This window comes from Trichomonas vaginalis, chromosome II (genome assembly GCF_026262505.1).
Source record: "Trichomonas vaginalis G3 chromosome II, whole genome shotgun sequence".
NCBI classification, from domain to species: Eukaryota; Parabasalia; order Trichomonadida; family Trichomonadidae; genus Trichomonas; species Trichomonas vaginalis.
In genome coordinates this window covers 9,177,308-9,202,128 of record NC_067204.1, presented here as the reverse complement: position 1 = coordinate 9,202,128, position 24,821 = coordinate 9,177,308, and the positions used below count along the sequence as shown (strand labels likewise).

Sequence of the window (24,821 nt, the reverse complement as noted above, 5' to 3'; positions counted from 1 at the left end):
TTAACAGTAATTTTTAGTTAAACAAACTTAATAGCAAAAGTAGATAGAATATCTTTATGAATCTAATAAAATATTGGTAAGAATCAAAAAGAAATGAAAATCAAAATATGATTTGAGACATGAACAAATGGGAAGTAAATATGTGATTCTGAGGTAGCCGTGATTAGGATTGCCAGTGGATATAGTTCCGTTTGGTAATATCATACTTTCATTACCTGAAACAATCTTCGCATTACTGAAAACAATTTCTTGGAACTTTGAACATCCTGGATGTCCAGATATATACGAACTTCCACCCGAACCAGGAGAATTGAAATCAGAAGATGATGCTAATCCACCTCTATATCCCCCACCGCTACCTCCGCTTCCTTCTGCCTTGTAGCTACCGCTTATGCCGTTTCTTCAGTTAGAGCCAACTCCATTTTTGTTTCCAAAAGTTTGGCTTGCACCGAGAGAAATATCATATTGATTTACACCATCTCCAGCTACAAGGCCTCCTGCATATCCTGCAGTGCCTCCACCAGACGCGCCATCGTTTACATCGAATGAAGGACCTTGAAAAGCCCCACCTCCACCCGATACTAAGATTCGATTGTCGATTGAATAGCTTTGGTAGTAAATCGTTGTAGCACATCCTCCACCTGCACCTGAATAATAGGTTGTGGAGTACGGAGCGCCTCCTTTACCACCACCACCGCAACCGCCTGCAGTGTTTCGAACTTCTTTAACAGGTTCTTCACCAATCCCACCGACAATCGCATAAAGTTGTGTTCGCCTGTCAAATTTAATAGTACCTGAAGTGTATCCACCATGACCGCCGTTGTTACCGCCAGCTGCACCCCAAGCTTCGAAAATGTAATTTCCCGAATCGAGAACAATACTGTACGGAGTGCATGCTTCATTATATTCGAAGACAGAAACAACATCGTGGCCGTGACTATGCTGTAATATGAAAGATGGATAAGGAGCCAGTCAATAAATCGAATCTTAGAAACCTTTCAAAAATTCAATTTTTTCAGATGATTTTCAATAAATTGATTCAAAATAACGGTTTTATAATATATTTTATATCATACTATCTCATTTTCAATCCTTTTATTCTTATTGAGTGCGTTATTAATTGACCAAGAACAAGAATGAATATATCTTTATGAATCTAATAAAATATTGGTAAGAATCAAAAAGAAATGAAAATCAAAATATGATTTGAGACATGAACAAATGGGAAGTAAATATGTGATTCTGAGGTAGCCGTGATTAGGATTGCCGGTGGATATAGTTCCGTTTGGTAATATCATACTTTCATTACCTGAAATGATCTTCGCGTTATTGAAAACTATTCCTTCGAATGTATCACATCCTGGATGTCCAGATATATACGAACTTCCACCCGAACCAGGTGTATTAAATTCAGAAGATGAACTTAACCCGCCTCTATATCCTCCACCGCTACCACCATTTCCTTCACATTTACAAACAGCTCTAATAGTTCCATTTCTTCCATCAGAGCCTATTCCAACTTCATTTCCGAAAGATTGGCTTGCACCAAGAGAAATAGTATAGTCAATAATGCCATTTCCAGCAGCTAGGCCTCCTGCATATCCTGCAGTTCCTTCACAAGCAGGTTTTCCACTACCCAAAGAATCCTAGCCTTGAAAGCCCCCACCACCGCCCGATACCAAGATTCGACCATCGAGGGAATTAGTTTGGTAGTAAATTGTGGTCGCACCTCCACCACCTGCTCCTGAGTAAAAATCTGTGGAAAATGGAACGCTTCCATTTCCTCCACCCCCACAGCCACCTTTAGTAGGGCGCATTTCTCTGACTGATGATTCGCCAATTCCACCAACAACGGCATAAAGTTGTGTTCGACGACCAAACTTAATAGTGCCTGCAGTATATGCACCACGACCACCGTTGTTCCCACCAGCTGCACCCCAGGCTTCGAAAAAATAATTGCCTGGATCGAGAACAATGCTGTATGGAGTGCATGCTTCATTATAGTCGAAGACGGAAACAACGTCACGAGTGCTATTATGTAGTAAATAGAAAGGTGGATATGTAGTCAGTCAGTAAATCGGATAAACCAATAAAATTTAAGGTTATTTTTACATAAAATTTCGACTTTTTAATTGTCTTTTCAAATTTATCAAAAATCTTGATTTTTTATTGCATGCTCCACATTATTAATTAAATAAGCTGAAGAGAGGACTATTGCTCAAAAGAACAATGCAAAACCAATATTTATTATTTACTTTTCTAGTGTTTCAAGAACTTATATTGATTTCATTCAGAAAAATGAAAAATATAACATGTGATAATAAGGGAAATTTTTATTCTAACAAAAGCATTAATTACAAATATATCTTTATGATTCATATAATATATTGATAAGAATCAAGAAGAAATGAAAATCAAAAAACAATGTCATGAGCATTGTTATGTAATAATGAAAAAGATGGATAAGCCAGTCAATAAATCGGATACCGCGTACTCTTAAAAAATCAACTTTTTGAGAGCCCTTTCAATTTTTTTAACATCATTGATTACGATTTCATTTACACAATTATTAAAAAATAAAGTTATTTTGGATATCTCTATGAACATAGGAATAGATTTACAAAACATATCATGAAGAAATGAAAATCAAAATATGAATTGGTATTTGTACATATTGGAAGTAAATATGTGATTCTGAGGTAGCCGTGATTCGGATTGCCGGTGGATATAGTTCCGTTTGGTAATATCATACTTTCATTACCTGAAACAATCTTCGCGTTATTGAAAACTATTCCTTCGAATGTATCACATCCTGGATGTCCAGATATATACGAACTTCCACCCGAACCAGGTGTATTATATTCAGAAGAAAAACTCAAACCACCTCTATATCCTCCACCACTACCACCGCTTCCTTCTGCTCTACAATTGAAATTCACTCCATTTCTTCCATCAGAACCGATTCCATCCGTGTTTCCAAAAGATTGGCTTGCTCCATAGGAATAATTATTATTCTGTCTACCATTTCCAGCAATAAGACCTCCTGCATATCCTGCAGTTCCACCGCATGCAGCTCCAGAGCTGGAATCAATTCCAGGACCTTGAAAAGCCCCGCCACCACCTGAAACTAAGATCCGATTTTCGACAGAATTGCTTTGGAAGTAAATAGTTGTGGCACCTCCACCGCCTGCACCTGAATAATAGGCTGTAGAGTACGGAGCGCCTCCTTTACCACCACCACCGCAACCGCCTGCAGTGTTTCGAACTTCTTTGACAGGTTCTTCGCCAATGCCACCGATAATGGCCTAAAGTTGCGTTTGACGCCCAAATTTAATAGTACCTGAAGTGTATCCACCATGACCGCCGTTGTTACCGCCAGCTGCACCCCATGCTTCGAAAAAATAATTCCCTGAATCGAGAACAATACTGTATGGAGTGCATGCTTCATTATATTCGAAGACAGAAACAACATTGCGGCCGTGACTATGCTGTAATATGAAAGATGGATATGGAGCCAGTCAACAATTCGGATAACCCAATAAAAATTAAGGTTAATTTTATATTAACCTTAAAATTTAAATACATTCAAATTAATCGGATCTAAGGAAACTTTCAAAAATTCAATTTTTCCAGATGATTTTCAATAAATTGATTCAAAATATCGGTTTTAGAATATATTGTATATTATGCTATCTCATTTTCGATCCTTTTATTCTATTGAGTTTGTTAAAAATTAACCAATCCAAATATCCATGCATTCATATAAATGAGCATTCAAGATAATTTAAAAAAGGATAATAATGAAATAAAAAGGATGAACTCGCAGCGCATGCATATATATGTAATCTTTATGATTCACATAATATATTGACAAGAATTAAAAAGAAATGAAAATCAAAATATGATTTGATATTTGAACAAATGGATGTCCAGATATATACAAACTTCCCCCCGAACCTGGAGAATCAAATTCCGAAGTTGAACTCAACCCACCTCTATATCCTCCACCACTACCTCCGCTTCCCTCAGCTCTACAACCCAAATTGTTTCCTTTTCTTCCGTCAGCGCCGATCCCATTTACATTCCCAAAAGATTGGTTTGCACCGAGGGAAATAGTATAGTCTATAATACCATTTCCATCAGCTAGGCCTCCTGCATATCCTGCAGTTCCTCCACATGCACCGTAGGAGTCTTCCAATTGGCCAGGACCGTGATGAGCCCCACCACCGCCAGAAACTAAGATTCGATTGCTTATTGATTGGGTCTGGTAGTAAATTGTTGTGGCACCTCCACCACCTGCTCCTGAATAATATTCATTAGAGAGCGGAATACCACCTTTGCCTCCACCGCCGCAACCTCCTTTAGTAGTTCTCTTTTCTTTGACAGGTTCTTCACCAATGCCGCCGAGGATGGCATAAAGTTGAGTCCTAGTGCGGAATTTAATATTGCCTGATGTGTAGCCTCCGTGGCCACCATGATTACCGCCAGCTGCACCCCACGCTTCGAAAATGTAATTTCCTGGATGGAGAACAATACTGTACGGAGTACATGCTTCATTGTATTCGAAACTGAAAACATCATTCCGTGTGTTACTATGTTGTAATGAGAAGTATAGATTTTCCGACAGTCAATGAAACAAATTCAATGGATCACTCTTAAACTCGATTTTTTCTGAATCTATTCATTACTTATCAGACTACTTTCAATTTCACACCGTGCCTCTCAAAATTTGATTAATACTACATTGTGTTAGACATTACCAAAGAGATTTTTAACTCATAACATATGTATATCGTTAGCTGAATAGGGTCAATATAAAAATTATATTCAATTATTTTAATTTTTACATTTCTAGATTGAATTTCTTTGCAATAATCATATTTGGGAAAACCGCTCTCATTGCTGCAGTATTTCATCAAAGTAATGAAGCAGTCGAAGCTCTTCTTTCACATGGTGCAAATATCAACGAAAAAGATAAAGATAAAGATGGAAAAACTGCTCTTCATATTGCAGTAAAAATAATAGTATAAAAGCTGCCGAACTCCTTATTACACATGATTCAAATATCAATGAAAAAGATGAATATTGCAAAACCTCTCTCCATTATGTATTAATCATGTTATCAAATGATTTACAATCTTCTATCATTTGCATAAAAATCTCTTTATTTCCGCCTTGAACACCATACTCTTCGGAGTAAGATTACTCACACTTCATATGAAATATCAATAAATATTCTCACACTCAAAAAAAGTGATTTTAGGAGTCAACACCTCTCATCTGGGACACAATACTTGGAGAAAAAACAAACTGCTCTTTAAAGTAGTGATTAGAAAAAAATATAGAAACATCAGAGTTGATTCTTTCATATCGTTCCAAAATAAATATTCAAGTTTTTAATGGAAATTCACCACTCATGGTTGAGTTGGAACATAATAGAAAGAAAACTGTACAGTTTCTATCATAAAAAATATAACTTATGTTATAAATTTAAAACATACAAACAAACATTTAGAATTATGTATTAGAAACATTGAAAGTTGGTGTTGGTGCATTCTTTGCTTCAGGGAATAACTCATCATACTTTGAAATGACTTGTTCAAGAGATGGTCGTTGAATTTCTTTTCTTTTCAACACAAAATCCAAAAATATTTCGACATTATCATTACAACCAAGTTCTTTCAGTTCATTGCGATCAACATCATCAAGGACAGGCCTCTCTCCGGTGACTCTTGTGTAGAAGTAGCTCCAATCTGTTGTAGCGAACAAGAAATGTCCTGTCAATAATTCGAAGAAAAGGCAGCCAATGCTCCAAATATCGCTTGGAGGACCAGCACCAACTTTCTTTCTTCTATCGAATTTAGGATCAGTTGCTGTTGATGTCAAAGCGATGGAGAGCATTTCTGGGGATTTAATCCATTCAGTTCCTTTGTTAAGAAGCGTGTAAGAGTTACTTTCTCTCTTGTAACACATTGATTCTCCGAAATCTGCCAAAGCAGGCATTCCATCGAAATCAAGCATCACATTATCGCATTTTATGTCGAAATGGTTGATATATCTATCAGTAAGAACTGTACATGCTTTAAGGAATTCCCTGTAAACACGTAACATCGTGTTAAGTGGTGGTTTTTCATTAACACTTTTTCTCCATGCTTTCAGTGTAAATGGATAAAATTCCATCACAATGTAATAACTGTTCTTTGTGCAGCCGAAATCAACAAGCTGTGTGACTCTTCTATCTCCTTTGCACGTATCGAGAATGGATACTTCCGAGTACACCTCGAACAAATGAGGATTTTCAAATTCATTCAAAGATTTTTGCAAAATTTTGACTGCAACTGGTTTATCTTTTCCTGGAGCTTTCATGACGACACCAAAAGCTCCTGACGCGATGTGTTTTCCATTCGCATACTTCTTTGGCTCGAAAAGGCATGGCATTGTCAATCTCAACAATCTCATGTAGTCGAGTTTGTTGAAAATCGTGTTTTTCCTGTTTGATCTCAGCCAATTTGGCATTTCCGAGTTGATTGTCATCGTTTGTGACTCTTGGAGATGCAAAGAAGGAACATTGATGCTGGAATTTTTCTCTACAGAAGCAGAAAACTTCGGAAAAGTCGACATCAAATTGATTGTCATCAAAGGAATTTGGTTTTCTTCGGTATCTGGTTCTCCGAAACTTTTAGGAGCTTTGAATTCTTCCTGGAAGTCTTCCATGAGGAAAGAATTTAAGTTGTGCTCCATATGTTTCATTAAAGGATACAAAATGTTCGGTTTTCTGTTGACATGAGGAAAAGGATCAACAAATTTGACATCAAACTTATGTAATCTGTGCTCTATTATAATACTAAACAATAACTCAATGACAGCTACATGCACATCATCTGCACAATAAACAGGTCTCAATCTACGCTTTGATAAATATTCTTCTTCATTAAAATTGTCACTTTTTTGCTTTTCCAAATTATTTTGATCATTTTGCGAATTTTGGAAATGCAATTGAAGTTTAGGATTATCGAAATTCAATGTAGGAATTACATTTTGCAATGACAAAGTTGGTATATCTTTCATAGACACATCAGCTTTAATTATCTTATTTTTGTTATTGAAAATTCTTCCATTTGGATAAGCTTCCAATTCAACATTAAATAAAATGTTTTTCAGCAAATGGAGTTTGTTGATTTGGTCAACAGTCCATCTATGTCTTCCTTCTACAATAGATCTAATAACATTCAAGGTGGAAACAATGATAATTGGGTTGATTTGTTCTTTTGAAATTTCTTTCGTCAGAACATGATAAAAAATTGAAAAATGCCATGAAACAGATTCTTCATCAATCATTTGAAGAGCGGAACTGAAGAACCTGAAGCAGACATTGTAGTTTGTCTCGAAATCTCCACATTGCGATAGAAATCGAAGCATCATCGATGTGGAGAGATTATGAACAGAAAGAGACTCCAAAAAACTTTGTGGAGCGTAGCAACCAAGAGAAAACAAACAAATATAAAGAGATTGGTCGCGTTTCTGTATAGGAACATTTGTTCTGATAATAAAATTCTCACCAACAATCGAAATCAACTTTGAACTTAAATCAAATGAATCTGTAACTTCAAACATCGCTGAAAACAAGGCTGCCCATGATGCCTGGAGTGAACTATCTACTTCGAATTTATTGTGGTAGTTTTCGAAGATAGGTTCGATGATTTTCAGCAAATTTGAAACAGAATTGCAAAAATTAGTGTATAAAACTAAATCTCTTGTGATCCAACATGCAACAATTGAATCTTTATCAAATATAGGCTTGATGAAATTGAAAATCTCTTCAGTATCTATATCTTTTTCGAAGGATGATAATAATGTTTCTCTGGATGATATAAATGATGCTGATTTCTTATTGATCTTGATGATTTCAGTATCGTTGTATATCAAAAGGTCAAGAATATCCTTATTTGAAGTATATAATTCTTCCATTTTTTCAAGAATGGTCCGAAATCCATTTTCTGTTGCATCAACGACATCCTGCGGTGGATCACAATAGCTGAACTCTGGATCTTCGACCTTTGTTATTGGTTTTGTGTACTTTACAAAAGATGATGAGAATCTATCAACAAAAATATGGCCAACCATTCTTCCTAGTACGCTCATCTCCTTGTCTATCTCTGAAGACTCTTCATCTCTTCTTAAAGTTGATAAAGCTGATACATATCTCCTGATTGTTCGACTTCCAGGAACAAAAGAATTTTGTTGTAAATTAAGAGAAGGAATTGCATCAAATCTGACGTTTTTTTGATCGACAGGAGATTTCTTTTCTTCTTCCTCTGTGAACTCTTCATCAGAACGTGGCATTTGGGAGATCCTTGATGAAGCTATGTCAACAAGATTTTGAAGATCTGTAAGATTGTTGCCAGAAGATTCTTTTTTGGCAAGCTTTTTGTATATTTTCGGAACTTTGCTGTGTAGATTCTCTTGAAATTCTTGTAAATCCAGTTGATGAAGTTTTAATTCTAATAATTTCAGCTTTTTTTCTTTCAATTCGTTTAGTAATTCTTCTTTTTTAGTACCTCTATTATGAATATCTTGTTTTAATGCTTCAATATGCTCTTCATATAATAATAAATATTTTATTAATGTTTTTAGATCTTCTTTCAGTGTTTTTCGTCTTTGAATAGAGTCAAATATTTCATTTGGAATGGTTGTACCGAATCTCATGTTTAATAAATCGATATTATGTTTTAAATCTGAAACATAATTTAGATTTGGAAGGGTATTTTTTCTAGGCGAGAGAACAGTTTTTGTACGAGTTGTTCTTGGTGTCTGTATTACATGAGTATTATAAAGATTTCCGAGTTGAGTTTGTGGTCTAGCACTGTTTTGTTGTGTTTGAGGAGCTTGTATTGGTATATTATTGATATTGATTGATTTTTCTAACTTTTTATATGTTTTTATTAATTTTTCTGTCAATTCTATTTTACCATACATTTTATTATAGTCTGACGTTATGTATTCGAGCTGCTCTTTTGTCTGTTTTTGAGCAGGATTGATAATCTTTTTGTTTAATTGGAAAATTTCCAATTGTAGATCAGTATTCTTCTGTCGAACTTTGTTTAATCTTTCTTGTATTGTTTGCAACTTGTTTCGAAGACTTGTCACATTACGTTGTGTTGCTTTCAAAGATGAATCATCTTTGAAAACGGGTGTGACAAAATTTGCAAAATACATAAAAGATTTTGTTACAAAATTTTAGAAATTTTTGAGTAAGTTTGCTTGAGAGTATCTCATAGAGCATATATGAGCACATTTCAGACTTTCAGAGAATTAACGTACAATTGATCAAAGATCAATGAAAGAAGCATTTCAAAGCCAATTGACCTGGAAAATATGCAGACATGAACGAAAGACGTTTGGTTTATAACATATAATTATATAATTTCATTAGTAAAGATATATTGACATTTAATTTTCTTTTATCATAGCAAAAAACATCTAAATTCAAGCATTTACCATCGAATATATTAATATATAATTTATTCAATATACAAATTATGATAAATTTAGAAAGTACATTTTGAGAAAGTATCAACTACTTTTGCACGTAGTTTAGAAAGTCTAATAACTTCCTGTCCATCAATAGTAACAGGTTCTCCATTGAAAAGTACTCTTACATTCAAATCTTTGTAAATTTCGAATGTAATGTAGCTTCTGTATGGAGGAATATCGACCTTGAATGGATGTCCAAGTTTTGTCATGATTGCTGTAACTGTTGAATCATGAGCAGAAAAGATTCCAAATTTTGAACGTCTTTTTTCACTCAAGACTGCATCAATATGTTCAAACAATGTTCTGAATGAACCTCCACTCATTATATCTGGATATTGTTCGGCAAAACCTCCAGAATAATACAAAGTATCATTCATTGCGACATCAAACATTTCGTCTGTAACAATTGAAGGAATTGGTTGATTACTGCATACAAATGAATACATCCAATCTCCTAACCACATCCAATTCTGATCATCTGCTGTCAAATTTAAGTATTCGTATAATGGCTTCTGAAGAGCTAAAGATACATTAGCACGAGCCTTGTAGCTTGGTGTTGATATGAATTCTGCATAAGCATCAACCATATCCTTGCAGGTATATGGATCTGGATTTAATGGCTCATTTGCTCCAGCTCCTGTGAGATAAGTAATTATTTCTGAACGAGGAGACTCTGGGAAGAGTCCCTGCAAAAATGATCTCAAAGATGTTTGACAACGCGGGGATCTTGAAGAACGAATAAAAATTTCAAATGGATCGAAGTTTGGCTGAATAAATTTCAATTTGTCAACATAATATGATCTAAAATAGGCACCTAATTCTTTGAGTTGCTGCATTCCTTCGATAATTAAAGAACCTGAGTCGCAATTTGGTGGGAATGGAGTGGTATCTATAACTTTGTGGTATCTTCTAAACTTCCGATTTGAGTCTGGTTCATAATCGGGAGCAATAGCATCTGGTGAATCGCAAATCCAAGTTCCAGATTCATTTTTACGAGCCCAAGAATCAATTGGAGCACGTGCACCATGTCTAAACACCGTAAGAACAGTGAGTAATGCAGAATTTAATGGTTTTGGCTCTTTTAAAGGTGCAACACACTGTATCTGTCTAGGCATTGTGATTTTTGATGATTTTATTGAATAAATAGATTAGTTTTATGGTGTTAATTAGAACCTAAAATGAATCGAGGAAAATTAACATTCAAAATCTCCAAAATTATTTTCTGAGGAGGATTCGAATTCTTTACAAAAATGAGTTTTCCAGTTGACGAATGCATAAATGTAATTAACGAACTCCTTAAGTATAGCATTTCGGCAATGTTTGCTAACCCAGTGGACCCTGAACGCGACAGATGTCCAAATTATCTACAATTAATAAAAGAACCGATGGATTTAGGAACCGTTAAAAAACGTCTTGAATCTGGATATTATAAAACAGTTAGTGATTGGAGACATGATATGGACCTTATCTGGAATAACTCTTATACTTTTAATAAAGTTAACTCTTTCATTGGATTAATTACGAAAGATTTACAGGAAAAGTACAATCAAATATCCGAATACATAAATGACGGCTTAGAAATAACTTGGCGTGAAAAACTTTATAGTTTGAGCAGAGAACTGAATGAACTTTTGAAAGAATCACCTAAAATTGCAATTCCTAAGAAAAAGAAAGGTCGCCGTCGTGATGATATGAGTAACAGCTTCTCAATTGATTTAAATGAAAATCCTATAAACAACTATCCGATGACCCATGATGAAATCGTCAAATTAGCTGATGATATAAAGAAAATACAATCAAATTCGCAAAAAATTACAATAATGAATATGCTGAAAAAATTAGAGCCTTCAATTGTATTAGATCCAGACCACATTGATATAGATCTTTGCTGCTTACAAATGTCAACTCTACACCAAATTCGATCAAAATTAGATGATTTTATGGAGAATATGTAACAAAAACCAAAGAAAATTTAGCACAAAAATTACTATCTTAACTTAAGACAGCAAAATTTTGCATCCAAGTCACTAATTTATTTATATTTTTTTCTCCTAATTTATCGAAAAAAAGAAAGATGCAGTAATCTAATTTACTTTGAAACCGACTGTTTATTGTATATTTACCATGAATTTACGCTGATAACAAAAATCATGTTTTAATTGTTGATTTATTTTGCAATTGCCCACTTTGCATTGCATCCTGGGCAGTTTGTACGCTTGTTGCCTAAATATCCTTCAATGCAGTGCTTATGGAATTTGCATCCGCATTCTCCAACAACAACTGGGCAATCTCTGCCCATGCAGATAGCGCAGGTTGTGCATGGCTCATCGAATCCTGAATGGCAAAGGGTGCACATCTTCGGGGCTTGCTTGGCGGACATTTTTTTATGAAAAATGAAGTCAAATATTTTATGTTTCGAATTAATTGTATGTGATATAAACTATACTAGAATCAATTTTCTATTGATTTTTCTTTCAAAAATTTCAAAAATTGTGAATTGCATCTTCATATTGCGGAAATACCTCGTTTATGTAGCATAGAAGTCGAACCATTTGCAATACACACAACAATATAAGAATTCGAATACTAAATTTCAAGGGAAACAATGAGTAAATCTAAAGATGTTAAAAAACATTGAAAATGATTGACGAGTTAAAGATTTGTAGATACTTCTAGATTAAAAATGTGAGTAGGACAAATTTCAATGCAAATTTCATATTGTTTTTAGCGATTCATAAAATTTTATTTGAGAAACATGGATGAAATAAGAAATTTGATATTCAAAGCAAAACAAATTTAGTAGCTTGCGTTAATTATAGAAAGAATGAAATTATAGCCTTTAATTTTATAACAACAGAAATTAATTAAGATTCTTATAAGTACTAGCATTAGCAACAATCGCAGGGACAAGAAGTGCTTCTTCTTGCTCGTGTTCTGCGAACGTAATCGTATCTGGATGGAAGCAGATTCCGCAACCTGCAAAATCAATGAACATTCCGAAAACGAAGCATACAAAAAGAGCAACAGATGCTGTATTTCTGAGGTTTGTCATAATAGTACGAATTACAGCTGAGCAGGCTTTAACACCAGTCTGGCAAACTGTAGCATTACGATCTGTTGAGTTCCAAAATCCGCAGCATGATAAATCAAGTCCAATGCGAAATCTTTCTGAAGGTTCGGATTTTTCCCATTCTTTGTCTGCAGCTGCAACAAATGAACTAACGTTTGATGTAAGCATGGAAACAAGCATCTCGATTAGAAGTAAGCAATACATGAAAACATGGAAGAGCATCCATAAGCATGCAGTATTATTTAAAGCTGAAGACCAGCCAACAATTAAGATGATGATACTGAGGAAAATAATACCGATCATTAATGTAACAATGTCAACTGGTAAAAAGTATGAAACGTTACCTGAACTTAAATAAGCCATTGAAATCGAACATAAAATAACGACAGTAATTGTTTGCATAATAGAAAAGAAAATGAAACCATGAGTCATTACACTTTTCTCTTGTTCCATAGACATTGTGCGGCAAGTACACCGACACATCTTTTTTTAATTTTTTTTTGACAAAGAAAAAGGTATCCAACTTTTTTTACCAATAGAAATTACAATTGTTTATTATATGTTTATAAATCTAATTTTATTGAAAGATTAATGTAAAGTGTAACCCCCTTCAATAAATAAAATGGATCTGCGCCAAGAAGCGCAGTTTTTAGCCCAAATGACATTTGCTACTCAACTTGGTGCATTTTCGTCAACTAACACACGTGATTTGTCTAAAGCGTGGGGAATCGAACCTCCAGAAAATGTTCAAGTTATTAACTTCCAAAATCAAGCTTCATCTATTTCTTTTTGGAAGAAAGCACCTGATGTTCCACATCATAAATATATGGAATGCCATGTAGGTGAATTCGATAAACATCAAATTCCAATGGCACTTCTTGCTCAAGAAAGAGACAATTTTGTTCAAAAGAAGATGCAATCATTTTTAAGAAACATGCGTAATAAAAAGAAATCCGATAAATATACTGATGAAGAAAATGAGAAATTCGAATATCTTCAACACACTCTTCTTTTGTCATCAAGACAGAGATACATCCGCGATAATTTCTACAATTCATTCCAGATCTTTGCTTCTGGGAAGATTTTGAAACCAAACGATCTAAAACAAATTTTCCGTCTTCCAACTTTAACGCAAATGGAGAGAAAGAAAGGATATGTCATCAGAGGTATATCATACAACGATTTCCTTTGGCCAAAAGGAAAAGATTTCACTCCTGCAACTCCATTTTCTGTTTTACCAAGACATATCATCAGAAATCGTGAAAAAGAGAAAAGTGAAATTGATCTTAATGCTTCTGTTCCTGTTGTGCTTTCAATTCTTTCTGAAAGTGCTTCAATTATCGTTGCACAGCAAAGTTTCAAGTTTTTCAACGAAATGCGTAACAAATTCCACAGCAAGCGCTTAGTCAAGCATCATCTCGAAAATCTAATGATGTCTAAAGAAGCTCAGAGAGAAAATGAAGAAATTCTTATCGATAAAGAAACGATTGAGGATGATTTAGAGTTCTTCCATAAATATTGGCCGGCTCCAACATTTAATCATCCACTCAGAATCGTTGCTCAGCCTTCAATTTTACAAAATGTCGAATTACACTCCCACCAGATCAAAGGCCTTTCCTGGCTCATCCACATGTACGACAACCACATGAACGCATTATTGGCCGATGAAGTCGGTTTAGGTAAGACATTACAGATCATATCTTTCTTTGCCTACTTGAAAGAGGCCCGCCATATCAACGGCCCACATCTTGTTGTTGTTCCCAATGCTGTCATGGTCACATGGAGGACAGAATTCGAAAAATATCTTCCATCCGCCAAATTTGTCTTTTACCACTCGAAAGCCAAATCTCGTCATAACTTCTTCAATGAAGTTGTTGCTCGTACCGATTTCGACATTTTGCTTACAACTTATTCGATTTTATTCCAAGATCAAGACAAACTGGGCCAAATCACATGGAGAACAGCTGTCTTCGATGAAGGACACAAACTCAAGAACCCAAAGGCTCAAATCTTCAAAGCTGTCGAAGATACGATTTTCTCAGATTTCCGCATCATCGTTACGGCCACTCCATATCAGAACAAGCTTGAAGAATTATGGGCCATCCTTTCCCTCATTCGCCCATCGTATTTCGGCAATCTTGACAAGTTCAAATTATTCTTCTCGAGAATTGAGAAGAAAGTTGTTGATCCAGCTAACCACGAACTTGTTGTTCATCGCCTCCATGAAGTTATTCGTCCATTCACACTCCGCCGTAGCCAAGACGAAGTTGCCGTCGAAATTCCAGGAAAATACGAAGTTACTTTGAAAGTTTCTCCCAGCGAATTGCAGAATTCCATCATGGCGAAAGGCAAGAAAGAAGGTTTGGACAACAACAAACAGATGTACATTACAAAACGTCTTTCGAATTCTCCAATTTTGTTCTTTCCACGCGATGTTTTCGAGAAAATCGATCCAGAATATCTTTTCTCGCGTACTCCAAAGCTCCAGCTCCTCGACGTCATTCTCCAGAAGCTCATCACAACAGGACACAGGTTCTTGATCTACTCGCAATGGACATCGATGATGGATTTGCTCGAAATCTACTTGAACTGGCGCAAAATCGAGACATCAAGAATCGATGGCAGCGTCACAACAAGCGAGCGTTCCAGATTGATCAAGAGCTTCGTTGTTCCTGGATCCCCTGTGAAAGGAATGCTTCTCTCAACACGTTCTTCAGCTTTCGGTTTGAACTTGCAGGCTGCAGATACTGTCATTTTGTTCGATTCCGATTACAATCCTTTCATTGAGTTACAGGCTTCAGCTCGTGTCCACAGAATGGGTCAAACGAACTCTGTCGTCATCGTGAGATTGATGACAAACGACACTGGCGAAGAGCACATTTTGAGGATTGCAAGAAGGAAGTTCAAAATGGGTCAGCAAATCATCACTGCGGGTATGTTCAACCTCGGATTGCCGGAAGAAAACAAAATCAACGTCGAAGGAGAGAAAACAGTTGAAATTGTTAACCCAACTGAGCAGCAACTCAACGAGATTCTCGCAAGAGGAAAACAAGAGGAAGGAATACTCGCATTCCAGCCTTATCTTCCTCCAACTTTACCAGATGAAAATAATGAAAATTATCAAAAATTGGATAATGAAGCTGTTGATGCCTACATCGATATCGCTGTCAATGGTGTCACACATCCAAATCCTGACGCCGCTGATCCTTATTACGATGAATTTGAAGATGTTGACTGATTTTGTTATTTTTATTATTATTATAAAATTATTGATGTTTTTGATTATTTAGTATTAATTATTGATGATATAGCACTATGTCTGAATATATTTCTTCTCGAATCCGAAAAATATATTTTTGATCCATTTTTTTGAATGTACTTGCATTTCCCAAAACAATTTGAAGCAATTGGTATCCCAGAATAACATGAATTTTAAAATAAGATTCGAAATCTGATAAAGACTTTTAATTTAGATTTTTATCAGGTAATCATTTTTATGTGTGTAAGAATAAACATATTTGACTGAATATGAATCATATTTTATGTTGTTTCCCTTCTTCGTTACGACGATTAAAGGAATCAACACCCAAATGATAAGACAGTATATGCAATTTGGGCAATGGTATGCAGCTTACCAGGAATGTAGCAATATTGTTAACTCAAACAAAGCCGATAACGAAGTCTATCTTCTCAGAGCGCAATGTGCATTTAATTTAGGATTTTCGAACGACACAATACACGATTCAACAAAGGTTATTACATACTCTCTTAAAAAAGACGAAATAAATACAGCGTATAATTTAAGATTTCACGCCCACATATTAAATGGCGATGCAAAGAATGCTGAAGCCGATCTACGAAAACTGAATGATAAGTCTAAAAAGGAAACCGTAACCCAATTAAATAATTTATTGAAAAAAGTCGAAACCTTTTCAAAGAAGAATAAAGAACAAGAATTAATAGTTGCTCTCGACGAAATACTTAAAATATCTCCTATGTATATTCATGGCATATATTTACGCACCGACCTTGCCTGGAAAAATGGTGAAATGAATGTATATCAAAAGCATATCCGCATTTTAGCGGACAAATACCCTGATGATGGCGAGCTCCAGTATAGATACGGTATTTCCATCTTCTGTAATGGAAATACTAAGGAAGGTCGAGAACATATCCAAAAAATTAGAAGAAAACAAGGAGTTCCATCAAATATCAGCAAAATTTTCAATTCACTTTCATCAATAACACGAGAATTTGATGCAGCAAATAAGAATATTGAAGAAAATAACTCAACAAATTTAATTTCTTCAGTAAAACGTTTAAATAAGACAGTTCTTAACATATGTCCTTCAAAATCCAATTTATATTATAAAGTAAGGGTTCTTTCTTCCACTTCTTTGCGTCTAGAAGGTCTTAATCAGCAAGCTTTGAAATCTATTAATTCTATCCTTTCAGAAAATCAAAATTTACCATCTGCTTTTGTTGAAAGAGGGATGATAATGCTTAAACTCGACGATCCAGATGCAGCTGCTTATGATTTCAGACAGTGTTTGACAATTGATCCAGGAAATCAAGATGCTATGAAAGGAATGAAACAAGCTGAAGAACTAAAAACAAAAGCACAAAGAATAGATCTGTATAGATTGCTTGGTGTCCCTAAAACAGCAACAGATGAAGAAATCAAAACTGCTTTTAGAAAATTAGTGCGAAAATGGCACCCAGACCAATTTTCGGATAAACAAAAGAAAGAAGAAGCTGAAAAAATGATGGCAGCAATTAATGCTGCTTATGAAGTTTTAATTAATCCCCAACAACGAGCGAAGATTGATGGGAATGATGAGGAGCCGGGTGTTGATCCATTTGATTTGTTCCAAAATCAAATGGGCGGTAATCCTTTTGAGTTTTTGCGCAATATTAATTTTATGTTTAATTAAATGTTCTTAATCGTTTATATATTATCATCTATTAATATATGACTAATTATTTTTCAATTACCGTCATTATTTATCCATCTGAAACAATAGTCTTCATTCATTCGTGATCAAAAATCGGCCAAGTTGTTAAAAAGCGGAAACAAACTTTAATTGCACATCATTTTGTTTTGAAATTAGTTCTGAAATCGCATTTTTTAATTTCTTATCGAATTTTTGATGAGGCAAGAATCATTTTTCTGATTGAAATATAAACACTCCCCTGATGTTAACACAAACCCATTTAACAATAGCGGCATATATCTTAAAATTTGAAAATGATATCGTTGAATGAATTTTACTGTACATTTGTTTATTGTTATTAAAGAACGTATTTTCGGCTCTTGGATTTGCTCAACAATAAAATGTTTTATCTTACGCTTTTCAATTTTTTATCGGAGGCAAAAAGCCTTATTATTTTCCGATAAAAGTTATTTGATACTTGATGTTAAATCTAATGGAATAAAAAACCTTTTCTATGAAAACGGTTTTTTTTGATTTTTAAGCGGTTTTCATTGAGCAACAGCTCTTTCAAAATTGCGCAATTTACAAAATATTTTTTTATTGAACAGAAATGTTTGAAACTGTCCGCACGATTCCGATTTCAATCCCAGAAAGATTCGAACTTCATGAAGCAAAGATGAAAATGTATAGGTCAAAAGAAAAGCTCACAAGTTCATTGACCGAATCATATAAACAAATTGTCAATGATCTTGAGCAGACCAAGCCATCGAATATCAACATAATTAATATTGCAAAACAGTATGGCGTCCAGCACCATCGCGTGTACGATTTATTTAATCTATTGACTTCATTAGGCGTTTGTCAAAACATCGAACGCGGAAAGCTTGCATGGATTGGACTTTCATCTATTTCCTCAATAGTTTCTAAAGTTTACACAAACAGCATTTGAATCAAAAATAATCGTATGTTTGATAATTTTTGGTTGATGTCCAAGGGAGAAACTAACCAAACCATGACAAAAAAATATAAAACCAAAAATAATTGTTATAATTTAAATGAAGAAGTAATTTAAAACGATTTTATTTATGATCAAATTTTATATATTTTTTTGGATCAAATCCATTTTAATAGAATTTATATACTATTCATCTATTAGTAAACACTACCGTATATTATTTTTTAAGCTATCTTATTTTTTGAACTTTTATTCAAATCTTTGGTCGCAAGAAGAATTGCATGATAAATAAAAACATTTAATCAAAGTCAATTTTATTTTTCATATTCAAATGGACTGAGTGTTAACATTTAACATTTTTTGCTAATTGTCGTCAAAAATTAGGCGTAAAGCAAAAATTGATATTTCATATGGTTTTATGATAGATAAGCATTATATTCCCACTCCTTATATTCGTAAATTTTGAGGTTTATCCTTCGCTTTTCAGATCATTGAATTTGATTTTTATATCAAATAGTTATATATTAGAAAATAATATGAGTTTATGTGATATTATTTTTCAGAAGATTTCATTCTATATGCCTATGAAAAGTACTCTCAAAACTAACTTTTCCCTAATTATAATTAAATCTAGAATATTGTATTATGCTTAGTATTATTTCATTTTTCTCATTCAATTTAGAATTTACAAATGTCAAAAAATTGAGAGCTGTCACTTTTGATGAATTTCTGTTTATTACAGTATCACCTTTAATATGGTATCAATACACATTAATTTCATGGAAGTTCTGATTTCATCTTCAAATCGGTAATTTACTTGTGAAATTAACATGTATGACACGAGCATACAAATATACAATATTATTATTTTCCGATAGAAGCGAAATAAAGATGACTCAATTTCAACTTGTGAATTAAGATTTAAAACCAAAATATGTATCATCTTTCCGCATGTTTATTTCATGTTTGAATTCCAAAAAGCTTAGAAGTATTCCACAACCTTGATTTTGAATATATAGTCAAATTCTCTCAAAAAAATAATGAATTATTTTCAAATAATTTTCTCAATTTGATCGAACAAAATATTGAATAATAACAATAATGGTTTGTACGCATTCTAAATCATTAATTTTAAAATCGAAAATGACATTCAGCTGAAATGTGGACTATCTTTTCACGGACAAAAGCTTATTTTCTACCGAAAGAAATAACAAGTTGTAAAAAAGAAAAAGGATCCAAACAATCGATGATTTACAAAACAGACATAATAAAAATATTGAAAAGTGAAACTCCGTTAAAATCTTGAGGTTCGCTATGTATTTTCAGTAGAAATACTTTCCAATTCTTCTTTTGAGTAAAACTGAATATTTTGACGCTTCCAATCGTGAATCCTGCGCGATTGCAGGCGTGCTCTTGGAATGTAGTTATTGAGTCTCGGGCATACATCCTGAGTCTTAAATACGAAGTCGGATTCATCTTTGTTGAAGTGAGAAATACATTTTGAATAAATTGTTTCAAATTGGAACGGAACAGTATAAGCATTTGAGTTGTGGGTTAAAGCCGGAACAACGCATATAGCCAAGTTTGACATGGTCATTTTATTTTGGTTCTGGTTATCGATTACCGCTTTGAAAATTGATAAAATTACGGCTAAGCACCTCCTATTCACAAGGGGCAGCCTTTCAACAAGAGTTACAACAGATTCTGCATCATTGGGAATATATGATTGGTTGTAAATGCTTTCGGGGATTAGAGGAACCGGTAATTTAAAAAGCCATGTTTTCAAAAATTCAGCAACATCATCAATATCTGCATCGTCTGGTATTTTTGGAACATGCTGGGATAATGCAATGTTAATTCTTTTGATTTTTTCTTTATTTCCATTTTTCCTAAAAATTCCTTCAGAAGTTATATTCTTCCTAATAAAGTCGCATAGAACAGGAAGAAAGCACGGAATTCGATCTGCCGTTGTCGGTAGGTATTCAACAGGGACTTGTAAAGAAGTCCTTGTCATTGATGAAGGCAGTCCAAAAAAATTTTTTTTTGAGAATTTGTTCTTTTGTGAATTGTACAGAAAAATTGACGAAACTATAACACACTTGTAAAAATTTGATATTAATAATTGTTAGTGTCATGTGCAGCTTTTCCTTCATGAAATTTTTCAATGGACGGTTATATTCTATCTTGAAGTAATTATCAAAAAATTGAAATTTAAATATTAATAGTGCCATGATGAAATTCCTTTCCTTCTAAAAAAATTCAATAAGATATCGTTCTCAAATTTGTGATATTTTTGAAGTTCAAAGAATTGAAAGTTGAATACATTAAAAATCGGCATGAGAAATTCTTAACTATTATCTTTAAGTTATTAATATCCTTTCTAACGTTTTTTGGCAATAATTTGAACATAATTTCAAATGTCAGTTTTTTTGATATAATAGAATTAGTTCTAGAAGTTCAAAGTAGTTAATTTGCAATGAATCTTCACCGGAATAGCATATCATGCTAATATTTACTATTGTACCTATTCCGTACTGCGATCTGCAGTTCCATTTAGGGTAATCTTCTCATTGCTGGAACAATCAATTTGAAAACATTCTTTCTATAAAGTCTAGCTTTAATATACGTGCTAATATTAAATATTCAGATTTTATCAACCATCTCATGATGCCTGACAAAAAAAATGCCGTACTATGTCTTGGAAAATTTGGTACATCTACAATAGTTGTACCACATTGCATATACTCACACAGAAAGGAATGCTATTGTACCTCTCAATTTCCAAAGAATAAATTTTCTCCCTTCCTACGTTATGATTCAAGAAGGAGGTTCAGTAGCATTTGGAGATACCATAAAAGATCAGATGTATAAATATCCAGAAAGAGTAATTTTCGGAGTTAAACATTTGATCGGTCATAAATATCACGATTGTTCAGTTCAGGAACTGTTGGAGAATGTTGGTTTCAAAATTCAACCTGACGTAAATGATAATCCATTAATCGTAGTTGACGGCAAGAAATACATGCCCGAAGAAATCCTCGGTTTCTTGTTAGAACATGTAAAGTATACATACAAGAACTATACATGCCAAGAAGCAACAGACTGCGTCATTACAGTTCCAGCTTACTTCAACGATGCACAAAACAGCTGCAAGAATCGCCAACTTAAATATCCGCAAGTTCCTCAGCGAACCAACAGCTGCCGTCATCGCCTACAACAACATCTAACCAAAGGATAAAATTCATTTGTTAGTTTTCCACTTTGGCGCTCGTACACTCGATACTTCCATCGTTTACATTGATGGTCAGGTATTCATTGTCAAGGCTGTCGCTGGTAACTCAAACTTAGGTGGCGCAGATATAGATAAAATCGTCGCTGACTATTGCATTGAACAATTCAAGAAGAAGAAGAATTCTGATTTTAATCCAAAGGATCCAAACAACAAGAAAAACATGTTATGCATTTTGAAGAAGCAAAGATAGCACTTAGCTCAATGGATAACACACAGATTACTGTTCCATACTTTTACAATGGCCAAAATCTTAATGTCAAGATTAGAGTTACTAAGCTCAACAACTTAATTGAGCCAATTCTTGAACAAATCCCAACTCCAATTCATTCTGCCCTCAAAGCAGCTGGTCTCGAACCATTTAACATCGATAGCGTATTGCTTGTCGGTGGTTCCAGTATGATCCCAGCTGTTAAGGATAAACTTGAAGATATCTTCCTAGGAAAGATCAAATCCGCCTTAAATCCAATGAAGGCTGAATCTATTGGTGCAGCCACAATTTACCAGAAGTACATGAATAATCAAATCAAAGACTTCGAAGATGTCATAGAATATATCCGTAAAAGAGCTGATGACCAACCAAAAGGTAGATGCCAGAAATACCCAAAACATCTCAAATTGTAATAAATAACTACTCAGTTATATAATGATTCGTGTTAACATTTCTTTTTATCCATTTCTTGATGTATGAACAAAATGTTACTAGTTTCTATCGCATTTGGTATCTTTTTTTTTCTTTGAAAATCAGTGAATATATCCGATATATGACAAAGGATATTCGTTACTTGAATTATGTTGTTATCACGGAGTAGTTGATTGTTATATTATTCAGAACAAAATTCAGCTCAAAAATGAATTGAACATGTCTTCGACGTTCATTTTTGGGAGGAAATCAAGAGATATTGAGTGAATGTTTGAAATATAAGGGGTATTATTATTGTCGTCTGGCGGTTTTAGACGACAATGCGAATTTTCAAATAATAGGATTTTTAGCCAGATAAAGAGCTACTCCATATATCATGCGTGTTTGCATACTATATACATAGATGGAATTGATGTTCTTCCTTTATTTAGGTACCGAAACATGCTTGAAAAATCTATTTTTTAGACGACAATGATAATTTTGTCACTTTTCCAGACGACAATAATAATTTGTCACCTTTTTAGACGACAATAATAATTTTGTCACTTTTTCCAGACGACAATAAAACATCCTCGAAATATAAAAAGCTAAATAATGAATCTTTGGAATGTGCAATTATTTCGCACAACATTGATTTTGTTACATTCTTGATGAATAAGAACTATCTATAGATCAATTTACTTGATTGTATAGATTTTATTAATCTTGAAACATTTTTAATAATCTTGTTCAAACAAATGATTTTAAAAACTGCTTTATTAAATCAGCTATGTTGGATATTACATCCCACTGCGAGTATTTTCTTTCATTTTGGGCAAATGTCAATTATAAAGATGGACATGTAGAAAACACCTCTTCATTATGCGGCAGAAAATAATTGTAAAGAAACAGCTATAATTCTTATTTCTGATGATGAGAATAAGAATATGGAAAAACCGCTCTTCATACTGCAGTTCTTAAAAATAAAGCAGATATAGCAGAATTTCATATTGTACATGGTTCAAGTATCAATCAAAAAGATGAAGGTGGAAGAACCCCACTTCATATTGCAACGATTGATAATAGTAAAGAAATGGCTGAAATTCTTATTTCACATGGTGCGCCTATCAATGAAGAAGATAGTGCATGAAACACTGCCCTTTGTTATACTATTTCTTTGGAAATGAAGAAACAGCCAAACTTCTTTTTCCGCATGGCGAAAATGTCACTTAAGTTTTGAAACAAATGTTGATTACACATTATTAATTTTGTTTTGGAAAGCTAAAGTAGAAATGCATATATTGGCCTCACAATTCTCCAAATAAGTTGTGATCAACAAAAATTGAAGAGATAGTTTCATCTAGACAGCTTTGATAATGATTTTGATGAGATAGCAAACTGATTTGATATCGATGCAATCTTGAGTTTGATATATTGTACGTCTAGATATTTCTTGAGATGCTACACGCCGATAGAAAATGTAACCGTTTAGTAATTTTTTGTCAATGGATTCGAAATCCCAAGCACCACCTAAAATGGATGAGATGATTCAGAGAATTAACGAGAATGAAAAGAAGGTTACAGAAGAAAATGCTGTTCTTACCAAAGTTTCTCAATATCAACAAGAATTAATCGAAAGACAACGTCAACTTCTTAAAGATGTTGCACAAACAAATGCAGAATTACTTGCTATTGAACAAAAGCGCGCTGAATTAAAGAGTAAGTTATCATCCCAAAAGACAGCTTTACTTGTTGCTGCTTCTGAAGCTCAGGAGACATCTTCAATCATCCGCTCAGTTCTTGAAAATGCACCCGACACACCAATGTCTAGTACTAAATCCGGCCAAATGACTCTCAAGATTGTAGATGCAATTAGCCAAAGCATTTCCCAGCTTACAGAATCATGCATTGAATCACAGAACCTTTCTATTGATTCGTCAAAACTTCAAGGTACAATTGCAGACGTAAATAATTTAATACAAAAAGTTATGGATGCTGGACTTGCACAGGAATCATCAGAAGATACTATTCGCCGTCAGTCATATCTTATCTCCGCACTTGTTCAGACCAAAGACCAAGAATAAATTTTTTGAATACATTTCTTTTGTAATAAAATGAAAAATTCATTTTAAAATACATACTGCTTTTCTTTATGAATTTTATCTTGAAATGGATTGCAAATTAGGTAACCTAATATGTTAATTTGAAAAGATATTGGATTAATCAGATCATGACATCAAATATTTATCATAATAATGTGAAAAATGCTGATGTGCATGCGATCATAAAGGTTTGAACTGAAATATTACAGATTTAAACTAGATATTTTTATAATTGCTCTATTTTATATCAGAATGATGATTTCGCAATTGTAATTCACATTTTCATATTCCAATTATTAGGCTATCTGTTGGTAT

The 24,821-nt window shown here is 33.9% G+C and overlaps 13 protein-coding genes across 13 annotated transcripts, besides 1 other annotated feature; 8 read left to right on the top strand and 5 right to left on the bottom strand.

Moving 5' to 3' along the window:
- Positions 1-1,314: 1,314 nt before the first annotated feature.
- Positions 1,315-1,563, top strand: TVAGG3_0512680 (uncharacterized protein; the record flags this gene model as incomplete). The annotated part of the gene is made up of 1 exon (XM_001329221.1): positions 1,315-1,563. The coding sequence occupies one exon, from the start codon at positions 1,315-1,317 to the stop codon at positions 1,561-1,563; it is 249 nt and encodes an 82-aa protein (XP_001329256.1).
- An 83-nt stretch (positions 1,564-1,646) lies between these two features.
- On the bottom strand, positions 1,647-1,817 carry TVAGG3_0512670 (glycine-rich protein family; the record flags this gene model as incomplete). Its single annotated transcript, XM_001329220.1, has 1 exon — positions 1,647-1,817. One exon carries the CDS (start codon positions 1,815-1,817, stop codon positions 1,647-1,649), a length of 171 nt encoding a protein of 56 aa, XP_001329255.1.
- A 3,700-nt stretch (positions 1,818-5,517) lies between these two features.
- On the bottom strand, positions 5,518-9,253 carry TVAGG3_0512660 (protein localization to meiotic spindle midzone; the record flags this gene model as incomplete). Its single annotated transcript, XM_001329219.2, has 1 exon — positions 5,518-9,216. The coding sequence occupies one exon, from the start codon at positions 9,214-9,216 to the stop codon at positions 5,518-5,520; it is 3,699 nt and encodes a 1,232-aa protein (XP_001329254.1).
- Positions 9,254-9,494: 241 nt separating this feature from the next.
- Positions 9,495-10,722, bottom strand: TVAGG3_0512650 (histidine acid phosphatase; the record flags this gene model as incomplete). Its single annotated transcript, XM_001329218.1, has 1 exon — positions 9,549-10,649. One exon carries the CDS (start codon positions 10,647-10,649, stop codon positions 9,549-9,551), a length of 1,101 nt encoding a protein of 366 aa, XP_001329253.1.
- A 62-nt stretch (positions 10,723-10,784) lies between these two features.
- TVAGG3_0512630 (acetylation-dependent protein binding) lies at positions 10,785-11,489 on the top strand (the record flags this gene model as incomplete). The annotated part of the gene is made up of 1 exon (XM_001329217.1): positions 10,785-11,489. The coding sequence occupies one exon, from the start codon at positions 10,785-10,787 to the stop codon at positions 11,487-11,489; it is 705 nt and encodes a 234-aa protein (XP_001329252.1).
- Positions 11,490-11,701: 212 nt separating this feature from the next.
- TVAGG3_0512640 (zinc finger, RING/FYVE/PHD-type domain-containing protein) lies at positions 11,702-11,914 on the bottom strand (the record flags this gene model as incomplete). Its single annotated transcript, XM_001329216.1, has 1 exon — positions 11,702-11,914. One exon carries the CDS (start codon positions 11,912-11,914, stop codon positions 11,702-11,704), a length of 213 nt encoding a protein of 70 aa, XP_001329251.1.
- Positions 11,915-12,366: 452 nt separating this feature from the next.
- TVAGG3_0512620 (uncharacterized protein) lies at positions 12,367-13,103 on the bottom strand (the record flags this gene model as incomplete). Its single annotated transcript, XM_001329215.1, has 1 exon — positions 12,395-13,087. The coding sequence occupies one exon, from the start codon at positions 13,085-13,087 to the stop codon at positions 12,395-12,397; it is 693 nt and encodes a 230-aa protein (XP_001329250.1).
- Positions 13,104-13,226: 123 nt separating this feature from the next.
- Positions 13,227-16,048, top strand: TVAGG3_0512610 (SNF2/RAD54 helicase family; the record flags this gene model as incomplete). The annotated part of the gene is made up of 1 exon (XM_001329214.1): positions 13,227-15,842. One exon carries the CDS (start codon positions 13,227-13,229, stop codon positions 15,840-15,842), a length of 2,616 nt encoding a protein of 871 aa, XP_001329249.1.
- A 98-nt stretch (positions 16,049-16,146) lies between these two features.
- On the top strand, positions 16,147-17,830 carry TVAGG3_0512600 (positive regulation of translation initiation in response to endoplasmic reticulum stress; the record flags this gene model as incomplete). The annotated part of the gene is made up of 1 exon (XM_001329213.1): positions 16,147-17,538. One exon carries the CDS (start codon positions 16,147-16,149, stop codon positions 17,536-17,538), a length of 1,392 nt encoding a protein of 463 aa, XP_001329248.1.
- A 269-nt stretch (positions 17,831-18,099) lies between these two features.
- On the top strand, positions 18,100-18,676 carry TVAGG3_0512590 (e2F-like (mammalian transcription factor) family; the record flags this gene model as incomplete). The annotated part of the gene is made up of 1 exon (XM_001329212.1): positions 18,149-18,487. One exon carries the CDS (start codon positions 18,149-18,151, stop codon positions 18,485-18,487), a length of 339 nt encoding a protein of 112 aa, XP_001329247.1.
- A 519-nt stretch (positions 18,677-19,195) lies between these two features.
- Positions 19,196-19,232: a mobile genetic element.
- A 2,073-nt stretch (positions 19,233-21,305) lies between these two features.
- TVAGG3_0512560 (unfolded protein binding) lies at positions 21,306-21,731 on the top strand (the record flags this gene model as incomplete). Its single annotated transcript, XM_001329211.1, has 1 exon — positions 21,306-21,731. One exon carries the CDS (start codon positions 21,306-21,308, stop codon positions 21,729-21,731), a length of 426 nt encoding a protein of 141 aa, XP_001329246.1.
- A 219-nt stretch (positions 21,732-21,950) lies between these two features.
- TVAGG3_0512570 (unfolded protein binding) lies at positions 21,951-22,406 on the top strand (the record flags this gene model as incomplete). The annotated part of the gene is made up of 1 exon (XM_001329210.1): positions 21,951-22,406. One exon carries the CDS (start codon positions 21,951-21,953, stop codon positions 22,404-22,406), a length of 456 nt encoding a protein of 151 aa, XP_001329245.1.
- Positions 22,407-23,824: 1,418 nt separating this feature from the next.
- On the top strand, positions 23,825-24,610 carry TVAGG3_0512550 (uncharacterized protein; the record flags this gene model as incomplete). The annotated part of the gene is made up of 1 exon (XM_001329209.1): positions 23,910-24,488. The coding sequence occupies one exon, from the start codon at positions 23,910-23,912 to the stop codon at positions 24,486-24,488; it is 579 nt and encodes a 192-aa protein (XP_001329244.1).
- Between the last annotated feature and the right edge of the window lie 211 nt (positions 24,611-24,821).